A 15,690-nucleotide genomic window follows, 5' to 3' on the forward strand; every position below is an offset into this window, starting at 1 on the left:
ATAATAATTTACCCATATCAAGCATGCTAATTTAACTTGTAGTCCAATATTCTTTTATGATAAAAAAACCATAAATATTATAAGTATATTCCAAAGAATCAGAAGAATGTGAAGTGAGATTCCTTTCTATTACTCCCACTATTCTATATTCTTTTTATGAGCAACCCATTAATTATTCTATAATAGTATCGTACTTAGAGAAAAAAAAATGTCATCATCTAATTAAGAGTTAAGACTATGTGCATCACTTTCTAGAGTTATTACTTTTCACATTACAATATTTATGTAGATGATAATCAAGTAATAGTTTTTTTTTTTTTGAAAAAGGATAATCAAGTAATAGTTAATTTGATAAAATTGTTATTATCATTATAAATTTGCATGAAATAACCTAATACGATAATTTGTGTGACCTAACTATGGGATAATGAAATGGGTCTTATCCCCGGTCTTCTATGATATATAATGTCTTTATGGTACTACTTTCAGCTCAATGAATTGGTAAAATAGAGTTTAATATATATTGTATGAGGAGATGCATATTAATATGGAGTGATCAGGAATATTATTATCTTATAATAGTTTTACTAAAATATTTATGGATTTCAAATTAAAAGATATCATCTTAAAATTTGACTCAAACCTCAATATGTGTTGAACCAATCAATTCAACTCCACCATCACTACAGTTAATTGATAGTTGTTTTTAATGGAAAAACAAGTAGAATAATGAAACTGTTATATGCAAACACGCCAACAGAAACCGGAAAGAGGTCTACATTATCATTTGATGAATTAGGTGTAAGTTACCTAATGATAAGTATGATTCGATTTTGGAATAAAAGAGATGTAGATTATATGTTGAATGAAGGAGATTAAGAAGTTTGATGTTCTTGAGATGAAAATAGTAACTTATTGTAAGAAAGTGACTAAGTGAGGCATACATTATCTCTTGATGAATTGGGGTAATTTGGTGTAATTTACCCTAATGGCAAATAAGATTTGATTATGGAACGAATGAGATGGATATCACACGTTGAATGAAGCAGATAAAGAAGTTTGATGTTCTAAAATGAAAATGATATTTGATTGTAAAAAATAAAGAAGTTTGATTTTTCTTTGATATGGATAAATTGCCCCCACCCCCACCCCCACAATTCATCGAGGGATAACACGTAGAAAAAAAAAACCGAAATTACTCTAACTCATTACAAAATAAAAACCAAAACGAGAAAAAACAAAATAAAGGAGAAAAAATCAAGGGAAAACAACAAAAAATTGAAACAACGCACTATAGTTGACACTTGAAAATTTAGATTCATATATTGGATGACAATTAGATGACTAAGTGACTTTTAACTACACCAATTCCATTATGTTAAAGTTTTATATACCAACTCCCATATGTGAAGCATATATGATAGACAAATTAACTTGTGTATCCTTTTAACCTGATTCACTGTGTAGTCACTTTATAGTTAGCAGTTCAAATCTACTGGTTGCAAATCAAATGACTTACATTGTAATTAATTAAGCAAATAATAATGAATTTAAAATCTCAATTTCATCTAGTTTTTTTTTTCCAAGGAGATGAATGATTATTTAGTACTAATTTTTAACTGCACCAAATTCATTTTGAACTATGTGAAGGGTTAGAATCAAGAGATCTATTTCCCAAACAAACAAAAAAATCAATATATCATTAATTAGTACTTAAATTAATTTCTTTGTTTTTTCTTTTTTTGGTTATAACTTAATTTCTCTTTGTTTCAGCAGAAGGGTGATCACCAAAACATCCCTAAAATAAATATCAATCTTCATGATGTTGTTCATCTCATGAAAATGATGAGCTTCATCATTGATATAAAAGAGAGAGCATGTGCACTAGCTACTAATCTAGGGTTTCTTATATTACAGGTATCTTGCTACTATCAGCATTCATTTCAACATGATCAACATAGAGATGGTGGCTGCCCAAAGGATAGGGGGGATCGATGCAAATAAAAACTTAGCAAAAGGAACAATCCAAAGTATTTGATTATATGCATATAATAACATCGAAATCGGCTAAAATCTTATTTACAAAAATTTGTAATATATATAGCATGATTATAGATTGAATATTTTGTTATTTCTTGTTCTTTTGAATTTAAGAAGCTGAACAAATGCAAAAGTGTTTGTTGCTGATCATTTAGAAATTTTTTCAAATAATGATTTTTTTAAACAAAAAATAAATAAAATAATGAAACAATATTCCCCATCTTCCTCTTCCAAAACCAACAAGAACAAATAATAATTAATGTAAAAAATTAATTAGATCAATATTCAATATCAAAGTATATATATTCCCTAAAAAAATATCGAAGTGTATATATTGTAAATTGAAATCTTTTGGCTAGCTAGAACATAAAAAGACATCGATCTACTTAGATCTATACTCTTGTTTTGAAGAAAATATATGCTTATACCTTTTGAAGGATAGAAAAAAAATAAAATTACCTGGATGTATCATATGAAGGAGAGAAAAAGGGGATTTCCTTTGGCTTCTTGATGATACAATACAAACTAGGAAAGCTAGGTGTGAGGAATGAAGCCTGGTCCGAGATCACTCTCAATATCTCATCCCATGCATGTAGTGACTTGATAATATATATAGATGAACATAAATTAATCAAGAATTAATGAAAGGGAAGAAGAAACATGATGTGTAATGATCTTGGAACAAACCTCATTCCAAACACCTCCTTTCCTTCCCTTGAAGACAAATCTTTCACTCAATACTCACTCTTTTGAGAACAAAAGTTTAAAACTTCACTCCAAACACCCCCCTTTTCCTTTCAACAACAAAATAGTCCTCACAAAGAAAGGGAATCCTAGGAGGGTAAATAAAAGGAACAATATATATATGATAAAATTTCAACCATGATATACATATATAGGTAATAATAGGTAGGTTTATGAGTGACATATGCACTCTCTCCCCTGCAGGCTCCATCTTATGTGTATGTCTTTTTCTCAAGGTTCGAGAAAAAACCAATAAAGGCCTGCAAAGCACTCAAGTTTCCAATCACTAAATAATAAATCAATTAATAGAGGACAGACAAAGTAAGAGAGAGTTAACATAAAGAAGTCTTCAATAAGGTAAAGAACATGATAGACAGGTCACTATAACAATACAATAATGAAAAAGTGTGGATGGATGGATGTTGTTGTCTTCTTCTGAGGCTGGCTGTAACTTTATGACAAAGAGGAATAAATGACTAGAGATTGCTTAGGGACCAAGATACCCTACCATTGAGATAACTTGAATTCACACTATCAATTCATCGTTGAATCAAGATTGAACGGTCTAAATGATATTTTAAAATTTTAAACCTATGTACTTTGTTAATTGTTCGATCTAAATCTAACGATCACCAATAAATTGACTAGGTCAGGAAAACCATTTTCATATTGTTTATACCTTGGGACAGACTATTTCTGTCTCTTTAAAGGAAAAGGTAATTAAGCACTGAAAATAACGAGGAGGACCAAAAGAAAAGCATCATGGGCATCCACAAGCAAGGTACATTTTTTTCTTGATCATTATATCAAATTAATTAAAGTTAGGGTCGTTGGAGTCACATACGCGGAAAGATAAAGCTAGCTTGGTATATTCAACAACTACTCCTGCTAACAACTATGGAGATATCAGATATCTACATCTTCAAGGAAAAGTGTGTCGCCACTGATCTTACTTTTCAGTATGTCACATTTTTGTTTCCTTCTTAATGGACTACATGTTACTGTTTATATTCTCACGTCTTGTTCTCAAATGTTTGATATACTATATTACAATTTTATTTTAAGTACGAAATATATGTGGATTAATTATTATTATTATTTTTTCTCAAGTTATCTTCCACCCTCATTCGAACTTCTAAACTCCATTCTTATGCTCTGCTCATCCAAAAAATGTGTCATTTTTGTATGGTGATTTGAACATTTGTTTTTAACATACTCTTAGAGAGGAAAATGAATGTCTTTGTTGGCTTGCGAAGACCGGAACTTTTTCCAATGATACCTTGAAGATTTGAAATAGGTGTCCTACGAAACTAAGTCTCGATTTGATGATTGATGTTGTAGGTGTTGCTTGTTCGTGAGCTTTAGTTTCTTTTCTTGTTCCCTTTTTTTTTTCCTTTTCAATTACATAAAAATAACTAATGGGACAAATTCTTTCGCTAGTATCTACAGCAAACATCTCTCATATAGCAATTTTCTATATGTATTAATCAACTATATATTGATTCTTGCGTGTAGAGAAAATTCGGTTGAAAGGGGATAATAACTCACCTTATATGTCTTATACTCCCTCCGTTTCAAAATGAGTGTCGTTTTAGGTGTTTACACACATATTAAGAAATGCAATTATTAAGAGAAAGAGAATGGTTATTTTACCAAATTATCCTTATTAACTATTGGTTAGTTTTAAAAGTAATACTTTGGAAGTAGTTTACAAAGTATTAATTGGAGGGTACAATTGAAAAGAAAATGTTATTATTGCATTGGAAACCGAATGCGACACTCATTTTGAAACAATTTTTTTTGCTAAAGCGACACTCATTTTGAAACGGAGGGAGTATATATTATTTCAAAAAAAAAAAATGTCTTATATATAGGTTCTTCAACAGAAGATCATCAACCGGTAAACAACGGTAAAAACTTCATAATATAACTAGGTAACAAAGAAAAAGGAATCAAGTTGATGGATAACATCTATGTATATATTAAATTTAACTCTACTAGTAAAAAAAATAAAAATAGATTCATCCCGGGCAGCAGTGACTTGTGCATTGTCTCATGTCTTTCAATATACTCTTTTTGTTTCCATTATTTTGAAAAGTATTTGAGGCATCGGGGAAACGTCATATCATATCAAACGGATCTCAATGATCAAATAATTGGTGCCTATTCTTAACTCATGTATCATATACACGATGTTTCTTCCAAACCACTTGCCCCACAGCAAATGCCACCACATTTCTAATAAACCTTTTTCTTTTTGTTTGGTCTATTTTCCTCCTCCTATATCCTCCCTATTTTATGTGTTCTCCCATTTCACTGACATAAATATAACCTTTCAATGCAAAAGGAAAATAGAACAAGGGAACAACAAGTTCATTGTTCACATGATACTGATTTTGCATATGAAAGAATCATGTCACTCTTGAGAGTTCACATAAACATATAATTTCATCATTTGAAGCAAATTTGTAGACACTCCAAAGTTTAAGTAAAACTCAATTTTTATAATGTTATTTGTGTATGTGTCAATAATTTTTCATATAGACCAATGAAAATCTAAAGAACTTGCTTTTATGTATAGTGTCATATATATAAGTGCCAAAGTGTTAGGGAAAATCACTCTTCTTGGTCCTACCCACAAAACCTGTCTTATGTTAACCAGAATCATTTGCTTGTCAATGTTATTTTAAAAATTTGTGCATTGATTAAAGTTAAGAATCCAACGTGTGCAAAAATTAATTTACATGTCTCTAAATAAATAGTACTATAATAGATACGCTATCACATAGGAATCAAGCCTGCTGATCTGTTTTTGTCTTTGCATAAGCACTTCAAAATGCTTGTCACTTTTAATTAAAGTTTAAACATGTAAGTATTCTAATACAAAGTGAACACATTAGCCATATAAATAATACTAGTCCTATGTACAAATCATTGACATAGGAAAAAGAATTATGACATGTACAACAAGAAAATAGAATAAAAAATGTGCCACAAAAAATAAAATAAAATCGTTAAAACAAATAAATCAATGAACTTGTTTTGCAAGTTGCTAGAGATTATGAAGAAGTATTTAAACAATTGTGATCGCTCTAAAGTCTTAAAATTCCTTAAATAAATGGAACAACTTTAGGGAACTACAGAAGGGTCACGGTTCTAGCTGGGATATAAACCAAGATATACCCTATGTATGGGAAAATACAAATCCCTTATTTCTGGAAATGAGTATACCCTCTTATTCTGACATTATTGAGCCTTTGGAAGTAATTTGAATAAGGAAAATCTGCAACCATGTCTACCCTTGACTGCAACTTAGCTCACTCCAATTATTATTGACCAGTCTCCAACTTGAGACACCAATGAAAATGAGTAAATGTAAAATCATGATCATATGATACAATTCCAGAAGTAAAGACTGACAACGGAAAACCATGCTAAGAGAGAAGAATGTACATACTAAAACTATATCTTCTACAGACTAATTTACAGTCATTGGGTTGGAGCAAGCGAAGGGTAGAGCACAGGGTAGACTATAATCACTGGAAAGAGACTTAACATTGTTGCTTTTTGACAATCTTTACACTGCTATAGAAGCGTTTGAGATCTTTCATAGCTTTTTCCTCAATTTGAATAGACCTAATGGAGGATGGTGATTCCACTTCGGGTTTGAACCAGCGGTTCACCCCGGTTGTTTCAGATGGTGAGCCTTGACCAGTAGCTATAGTGAATCCCGAAGTTTTAGTCTTTGGACTACTGGAAAGGCCTTGTTTCTTTACCTGCAACCAAACAACATTCTTAGTTGAACACTGAACACTACTGTTAGAGTATATGAAAATCAGGATCAGGCTCCTCTAAAGTGAGGCATTTTAGAGAGTAAAGTGGGCAATGTGAACCATTGAAAAACAAATCATGGGTGGTTAAATATCAACCCTTGATTTTTTTTTCACTTTATTAACTACTCACTTTAGTGGAGCCAAATCCTGAAAAGTAAAATATAAAATCATAGTTTATATCATAGAACTAATTTCTTATCTTAAGGCAACTCTTAATATATGAAAATAAGATAATATCTTAATATTATGTTATTTGGATACTTTCATATAACAACCGAGACCAAAGAAATACCAAAATCCAATTGAAAGAATACTTTACAAACGCAATACCATGAAGAATTAACACATCAAATGAAGCTTTTAATTTACAAACCTGTTGCATTTGGATGTCCCTTAAAGACAGCCTAGAGGATTGAGGAGGGGTTACTGAAGCAGCCCAAGGAGGGGTATTTTTATCTCCATCAGATGCCTGAGAACTTCGAGTTGGCGCAACAGGTATTGGGCTAGAAAGAAGAAATGAACTCAACTTTATTTTCCCACCACTGCCAAAGTCAGAAAAATTTTCCACCTTGACTTTAACCTCAGCTAGCTTGTTACCTTTTACTATTTTGCTCTGTTGATCCTGGATTTCACGAAGAGTAGAAGGACCCTTCAAAAACTTGGCCCCGCCCCAAGCAGGACCATCATTTTTTGGTGTCGGTGGAGGAGGGGGAGCCACCTCTTTTGGGACTTCATCAAGAGCACCACTCAGAAACATAGAAAGCCCACCCTTCTTGTTCTTCTTCTTGGAAACCTTTGGGGACTGACCCGTGCCCTTCACCAACTCTGAAGTATCTTTCTTCTGTACAACAAAACCTATATCTTTTTCACCCTGGTCTTCCGTGGAATGTTTGCAGATATCCTCTTCCACCTATCAAACAAAGTTGAGTATTAAGAAGTGCAATATATGGAAGGAACTGTGCAATTTATTTTTCTGAAATATAGAAGAAAAAAGAAATTTGTTATGATCTGTTCTTCATAAATATAATAATATATTTGTGTTAGATGAAGATGGAGGTTCTTCACTTCATAATTACTTCAAATATGATTTCCTAGGCATTTATAACTATTATTATATCATCTTTGTTAGCCAAAAGGACCAATACTTCTATAAATATTCAACAAAAGAAAGGAAATCGTATATCTACTTTTCTAAAATTAAATATTTATAGACTTGGTTGACTGTTTCACTAAGTGAACCAATCCCGAGACAGTATCGTCATAAGGAACCGAGGAAGATTTTCATGGAGTGATATGAGCTAAGAGTGCCTTCATACTCCAGATTATAGGTACATATTTGTCTTTATCTATTACCAATCACTTCTTTTTGCTAGAAACCTCTCTCCACAGTCAACACGCAAGATTTTAAGAGGGAAAAGAAATTCAATGGAAGTTTATTTCAAGGTAGGTAGCATGAACAACACATTGGAAACCAACCTTTGAATTAGGAGCAGTCTTGATGTCAATGTCCAATAGGTCTTCAGATTCGGGGATCACTTCACTTTTAGAATAAACAGACTCTATTTCCGTCTGCTCTGTGTTTGATTTGTTGGTGCTCTTTCTCCTTTGTTTTTTCGATGATTTACCTTTCTTACTACCTTTCCCTTCTGGTAGAATAGAAGATGACTCTTTATTCCTTGGGGTCTCTACCGGAATACCTAGCTCTGCAAGTGAGCTCTCAAGTGCTGACTTGGATTGAAGTTTCGCAATCTGCTGGTCATCGAGAAGATGTCCTTTAGACTGTTTAATTTCAAGCATCTCAATCTGCTGCAACTTCTTCCTTATAGCTCGAACTACTTTCGACATTTCACTATCAGGATCATCCTTGGGCTGTAGAAAGGAATCTGACCTTTGAACTTTCTCCAATTTCAGTGCAGACATTTTCATTGGTTTGTCACTAGTCCTTTGACACTCTATCTCGTAATCATCCTCTTCACTGTCAATGATGACAGGGAGTGTAGCAGTTGGAGTTGGGAGCCGACGGTAACTCCACGGCTCGGATGATCTCTGGTCTAACAACCTCTCAAGGTTTGCCAAAATATTTAGTGAAGCACTTGATACAGCATGGGTTGAAACTGAAAATATATAATCAAGGTTGCGCATGACAATGTCCTGAAACCAGTAAATAATATGATGCTTAAGTATATATGAAACCCACCTTTGGTAAGGTACAAGATACAAATCCAACTAAATATATCAATAAAGATCACTTAAATTACAGAGACACATACATGATGACAGCATTATGTAATCTGTAATGCTCAAGTGTAATAACTAAATTTAATTTTATGATAATTATTTTGTTAGAACTATTAAAAAAAAAAAAAGAAATGATGAGGATATAGAGAACATTACTTTCTTCAAAGCAAGACGTAGGAAGTCTTGTTTAAGACAAAGCTTGACAACAATTAATTTGTTCAATGTTCACATCATTCTAAGAATATTCATTTTGTATGTGTCTTATGGAAGAGACTTTTGAAATCCTGAATTTATGATCAATGAAGAATTGGGTCCTTATCATAAAATATTAACAATCAATTTGGTGTCATGCTGCATTTTTTAAAATGCAGGCTTGTCAAATTCATATCTTTACGGGGACACATGTCAACATTCTTTCATGGTAAAACCTGGGATGGAACATAATTTAAAGCTAGAGATGTAATAAAATATTATACAGAGTCTTCGCAAATACTTTGTATGGTTGTCAAGATCAGTACCTCGCAATATTTCTTCAAATCATCAGCTCCAAGGGAATCAGCAATCTCAAGCAATTGTATGGCATTCCGTGGCTCCAGTAGAGACTCTGCTGCTACTTTTTCACAGAGACTTTTTAAGCTGGGTGTAGACCTTTGACTAAGATTATCATTTTGAACTGTGTCCAAGGAAATATGGACATCAATATCCTCAAATAAGATGTCTTCACTTAACTCGTCCATACTACTTCCGTTATTCGACTTGAGCTTCTGAGAATTATCAATCGTGTTGATAGGGTAGACAGGATGATAAAGGGAAGCCACAATTAACAAATGTGTTTCACCAACTGAAACTGAAGTAGCCTTCTTTACACCATGCATCCGAGTTGCAACAAGCGGCTTATCCTTACCTTTCTTCCCGTCCCACATGTAAACATCACCTGTAGCTGTAACTGCAGCAGTCCAGTACTTTCCAGCAGATATGTTCACCATATTTCTTCCACACATAGCATATAACTGTACAATATTGTTTTATTAGAGACCAAAAATAAAGGAGAGAAATGTTTATAACCAACAAGTTTGTCCAGAAAATCGTAACGTAAGTGGAGAGAGGAATTCAGAGAAAAAGAACCTGTTGGCATCTAAGATCAGGATCAGAGGAGATCCAATAAAATAGTGCACCATCTTCTGTAAGAGCCATGCTGTGTGCCATTCCAGCAGCTATAGAAACCACGTGAAGTCGTTCCTTGCGATGAAATTTTAAAGGAATGCTTCCACTTTTCTTTAAGTTCCTAGTAATCACTACACGTTTTGGAGTAACAAGTCGATGACCCCAGGTAAATACCTGCAAAACAAGGAAGATTAGAATATAAAGATGAAGGCCAAAAACTACTATGAAAAAAACCTACAGACATGACAACAACTATATACTTGATATAACTAAAAATCGTGATAGGATGCTTGTTTCATATCCATGTACCTGAAAAAAATTTAGTTGAACTTGAACATAATTTTGGGAAAGAACAATATCAGTGCCCAAAAAAGTTAGGCCTTATTCCTCTGTAAATGTTTGCATTCCAAATTTGTGGTGCAAGAGCAGTAGAACAGTCATTAAAAGTAACTACAGTTTCTTACAATTACAAGAAGTTTAGCTTATAACAAAAAGACCATAATCAGCAAATAGTTACCTCTCCGTCAGATCCTAATACAATTGTGTGATATTTTGCTGCAGAAACTCTAGTTAAAATCTTTCCCTTCAAGGATTCAACCACATGTGGGGTGTAGTTAGATGCCGAGTTTGAGGTGCCATAACCAAGCTGACCCTCTCTATTGCACCCCCAAGTAAAAACTTCACCTAAATCAGAAACTACAGCTGTGTGCTTGTTTGCTGCAGCAACGGCAACAATTCTTGACCTCAAAGAAGATACTCTACGAGGTGTGGGTTGTGTATCCACAGAAGTGTACCCAAGCTGTCCCTCTGCATAACAAGAAAAAAGAAAAGGTCAACGTCAATGTTGTCTCGCTCTCAAATTTCACACATAAAAACATAAACAAATACAAGACTCTCTACAATACAAGGATGTAGGGAAAAGATTACTAGGTTGGATCCAGTAAAGTAATTTACACTCTACAATACAAGACTCGTAACTTGATGAACAGAGATATAGTCTAATATCGTCGAGTTTTACCTCTATTGGATCCCCAAGTGAACACTTCCCCGCCCTGAGTAGCAACAACGGTATGATGCTTAGCTGCAGCAATTGCCATCACTCTGCGAGAACCTAGACCAGAAATCACCTGGCGGGGAGTGATGACGGCAGCTTGACCACTGCAATGAGTATAACAATATAAACTCCTTCTCAAAATAGTCCGATAGCATAAACAGATGACATAGGATGTGGATCTCCAAATTTTGAAAACCAATTTTTTTTTTTTATTATTTCAAAGGAGGACTTAGTAAGACAGTAAACTGGACTCTCATCCAAGGTAGAAATTTTCTGAATAAACTCAACCTAATTAAAATTATCAATAGATGGTAACGCCAATACTAACAAAATGGGTATTCGATTAAAACAGAAACAAACCATATACCTGTGTATGTCAAAATCAGGATGCCCTAGACGGCCCCCCCTTCCGAATCCCCAAGTATACACTTCTCCACGATCAGTAAGGGCCACACTATGGAACTTTGCCGCAGAAATCAGCCTAATGATTAAACCATTAAGTGAATCAACTTTGCATGGCAGCTTCTGGATATGCGCATTTCCAGTACCAAGCTGATAATTTGCACCACTGCCCCAACTAAATAGCTCGGTGGCAACTAAAGATAAACCAAAGTCAGGTCGTCTTACTATTTGACTAGTTCCTATTATTGGCAACAACAATCCAAATCATAACAAAGTAGTCAGATCAGAGCAAGGCAACTTATACCTGAACTGTGTTCATTTCCAAAAACCTGAAACACATTGCCAGATATGAGGTCTACAGGTATACGAGATTTAGAATCCTCCAATGTAATTGAGGCACCATGCTGAAGAAGGATGCTTGCAATAGCAAGATGACCAAAATGCAGAGCCCTGTGAAGGCTACTCCATCCTGATTCTCCATCCTGAAAATAAAATAAGTTTCACCATTAATAGACTAAAAGGGATAAAGCAATAGCTAGTTTCCCCTAAATTATAACTTCCCTTCGGTATATAAGCACTATGAATAATGAAAAGTTTGTGGTCCAAATATTTGAATGAATCAATGCAAAATAATGAGACTACTGTGAACAATGATTAGATAATTAAACAATACCAAAAAATTAGTAAGCCAAATGAATAAAGATGATATGACATTATGACTCCCAGAGTTGCAAACAAGAATACCACCCTTCCTCAGTATCAACGGTCAGGAAATAATTAAGGTGGACAATCCAGATTAATATCAATCTTGGATTGCAAGTGGCACTTCAAAAATTAATATTAGAGGTCATTTTAACATAGTTTATAAATTATTTACTATACCAAGGCTTGAATCCAAGTGGTGAAATTTGAAGATCATCACAGATTTTGCAAATGTTGCTGTTAGTCTCTTTTTTTTTGGTAGTGGCCGGGGTTTGAACCCCGGACCTTGCATATTTTATGCATTGTCCCAACCAACTGAGCTAAGCTCACGAGGACATGTTGCTGTTAGTCTCTTGTAACAGTAAAGAATAATAAATAATTTCCATAAAAACAAAGAACTCTTATAAGGACACTAAGTTTCGTTAGAAGTTAGTGTTGATGGTTTTATGAAAACAAGATCTTTTGTTGTGCAATTTCCTTCGGTGCACTGCGTTTTTCAGCTCATACAATTTAAAGGGGTATAAATCAATGCAATACTACTTAAAGGGTAGAAAACTGTAAAGATTAACCCCAGAACTTCCTTCCTATGTAGTTTTAAAATTCACCAAAATTTATACACAGACATTTCAATCATTTTCTGAATTAACCCAAGCTTAGATCATGGAAAAGTAGTTAAACAGCCATTCACCGCTTAATGTACACAAAGTGATTAGAATAAAATGTAGAATGATCGTTACAAGTTAATAAACACAATTACTCCTTATGATCTTGATTCTTGAGAATTAAATAAGAAACAGTCACAAAACCAATGCTTCTTATATAAAAACACAAGCATGTATTTGTAAAACTATAAAAAAAGAAAAGAGAGAGTTGTCATACTCGGGCATCAGGATCTGCACCAGCCGCAAGAAGCCTCCTTACAATGGGAATGTGGTTTCTCCAAGCTGCAACATGAAGAGGAGTCAGCCCGAAGGTGTTCCTCACATTGATATTGCCCCCACTCTTTTTTAGTGATGACAATGCCGATTCTACGTCATTCAAAGATCCTTCACGCACAACAAGCCACAGATCTTTTGGAGATCCAGAACAAACTTTGCGACCTGTTTTCTGCAAAATCTGCTTCTGTGCATGTGGAGAACTAGCTACTTCCATTATTACAAAATATACACTCCAAATATGTTTGTTATCTTTCACAAAACTTTATCGTCTTTAAGTTGACTCCAATCGCTCAGCAGTTGTATTATGTTAACCTGTTATTGGTAATTTCAAGAGCCAGACTCTCTAAAGCTAATTCACTCTCCAAAATACACTTGAACACCTAACGAAAATAAATAACTCTGGCCATTGCGTCATTCAGTTGATACTCACTAACCCATGCTAATGTGATATAATAATCAAAACTTCAACTAGAGATATCCAATTACAAGTGGAATTAGTTGTCTGCTAACCTACCACCAACACCATCATCGCCATATCTTGATCACAATATCATTTACCGAAAAACTATTGACAATTCCCAGCACCGTTCACAAGCCACAGAGAAATCTGGATAAACAAAGCAATTCAACCATTGGTAAGACAAATCTCGTGATAAAATAATAACTTTTAGGAAAGGAAAGCACACAAACATGCATAAGCAACCAAAGATCTAAAGCATATAATCTCACTCTTTTGGAGTATATAAGCTGCTAAGAACCAACCGAACTCATATCAAACAAATCTTCAAATTAAAGTCACTAAATGTATCCCATGAAGGTTGCAACTGTGCAAGTCAAAATGTATCTAATTATAATCAAAATTATAACTTCACAACTGATACTAATGTATATTGAAACCAGTGATACAACTAATTCTTCTGTTTGGTGGAAATACAAGATTTACAAGCTCATCAGTTCACAACATTAACAATAATCATCATAAAGATTATCATAATTGCAATAAAAATTCTACATTGACCCAATGCAAGCCATTTTGGAAGGAAAATAACAACCAACCACAAAATTTCATCTGCAAAGTTTCCTATTTGATCCAAGCATTCAAAAAACTAATTCATTACCTTCATACGAATACTGAAACAATTAAATCAAGACATGACAACAACCTCAAAACAACAACAAAAAACATCACAGTTCCACATGATCAAGTACTTAAAAAAACAAACTTTACACAAAAAAAAGAACACCCTCTCACTCATCACACATCATATCTCAAAAATCACAAGATCACCGCCATACCAAGTGACCAAAAACACAATCTTCAACAAAAAAAAAACAGCAATGCAACACCGACCCACATGAAACATTTTGTTGGATCACACGCAACATACCCAGATAACAATTTTCCACAAAAATGAAAAATTAAAGAGACCCATTTGATTAAAATTGAAAACAAAATAAGGAGTGAAGAAAAAAAAGGGAAATGAATGCGTGTAACTCACCTCTTTACCCTGTTGAGAAAAAACTCAAAACTTGTCCAAAGAATATGAAGTTTGAAGTTAAGATGAGAAGAGTTATAGATGATGATTTTTGTGACCAAAGAGCATCGATAATCGAAACCCAGAATATACCTTCGTACACATAAATTCTATAAGGGAATAATAAAAATTGAATTTTTATTTTTTGTATATGGAATTGAATTAAAAAAAGGAGGGATATGGGAGGAAAAAGTTATACACGAAAGGGGTAATTTAGGAATTTGATATGGTTTATGTTTGGACCAAAACGACCCTGACTTTGCGAAACAACGTTAGGTCCAACGACGAGGTCTGAGTTGTGTCTTCGACCAAACAAGTAAGGCATCTAGTGACACGTGTTTAGATAAGAAGTTGACATGTGTATGCTATGACGACATAACTTGATAATATGACGACTATGACTCAGAAAAGTTAAGGAATATTTTTTACTTCAAAAGAAACAGAACTTTTTCTTTTTCATTAAACATTTTTATAAATCATCACCAAAAAAAAAACATTTTTATAAATAATAAGGAAACCATTTCAAGAAAAAAAAATCTTTGATATACTTTTATTTTTATTTTTTGAATGACAGGAATTATTACATTTCTTGAAAAAAGAATTGCTACTTAGTTTTAAAGTAAGGGTTAAATATGTTTTTTTTTTTTACAAGAGGGTTAAATATGTTTTTGATCTCTATAAAATTGATACATTTTAAGTTTAGTCATTACTTAATTTTAACAGTGCTTATAGTCCCTATAAAAAATTCTTGCACTCAATTTTAGTCCTTATTAAATTTAAATTTATTTAATTATGCTTAAACCTTTAAGATTTTGTACAATTTTTTTACAGAAGTGTTAAGAACATTACTAAAAGTTCATCTGTAAAAAAAAATCTCAAAATTTTATTTCTATGTCCAGATTTTTGTTACTTTTATCTTGAACTTTTGTCTTTTAAAAAAATTCATATTTAACTCATTTCATGTTAAAAAATTCTAAATTTTAGTAAACGAACCTTTTGTATTTTTCTAAATTGTCTCAAAAAAACCGTTCAAAAAAATT

The 15,690-nt window shown here is 33.2% G+C and overlaps 1 protein-coding gene and 1 long non-coding RNA gene across 2 annotated transcripts; both read right to left on the bottom strand.

The window, feature by feature from the left end:
- Positions 1-1,297: 1,297 nt before the first annotated feature.
- LOC146909372 (uncharacterized) lies at positions 1,298-3,210 on the bottom strand. Its single transcript, XR_015018501.1, has 2 exons — positions 2,728-3,210; positions 1,298-2,639 (listed from the first exon to the last, which is right to left on the bottom strand). It is a non-coding gene; the product is annotated as an uncharacterized LOC146909372 (long non-coding RNA).
- Positions 3,211-5,785: 2,575 nt separating this feature from the next.
- Positions 5,786-14,801, bottom strand: LOC146909373 (ankyrin repeat family protein / regulator of chromosome condensation (RCC1) family protein). Its single transcript, XM_085727842.1, has 11 exons — positions 14,615-14,801; positions 13,057-13,722; positions 11,780-11,957; positions 11,441-11,669; positions 11,038-11,177; positions 10,537-10,826; positions 9,981-10,193; positions 9,374-9,865; positions 8,094-8,768; positions 6,991-7,527; positions 5,786-6,560 (listed from the first exon to the last, which is right to left on the bottom strand). The coding sequence occupies exons 2-11, from the start codon at positions 13,327-13,329 to the stop codon at positions 6,336-6,338; spliced, it is 3,252 nt and encodes a 1,083-aa protein (XP_085583968.1). The 5' UTR covers positions 13,330-13,722; positions 14,615-14,801; the 3' UTR covers positions 5,786-6,335.
- Positions 14,802-15,690: the final 889 nt, after the last annotated feature.

The sequence above is a fragment of the Medicago sativa genome, chromosome 7, assembly GCF_051527215.1.
Source record: "Medicago sativa cultivar Bolivia chromosome 7, Bolivia_mono, whole genome shotgun sequence".
In the NCBI taxonomy this organism is placed as follows: Eukaryota; Viridiplantae; Streptophyta; class Magnoliopsida; order Fabales; family Fabaceae; genus Medicago; species Medicago sativa.

What these genes read in the sequence shown, in the direction of transcription:
- LOC146909373 (XM_085727842.1), bottom strand. Translation starts at nt 13,329, where the DNA reads ATGGAAGTAGCTAGTTCTCCACATGCACAGAAGCAGATTTTGCAGAAA. An exon ending in ATTTGAAGAAATATTGCGAG is followed by an intron (nt 8,769 to 9,373) that starts GTACTGATCTTG and finishes TACTGGTTTCAG; the next exon opens with GACATTGTCATGCGCAACCT. An exon ending in GGGACATCCAAATGCAACAG is followed by an intron (nt 6,561 to 6,990) that starts GTTTGTAAATTA and finishes GTTTGGTTGCAG; the next exon opens with GTAAAGAAACAAGGCCTTTC.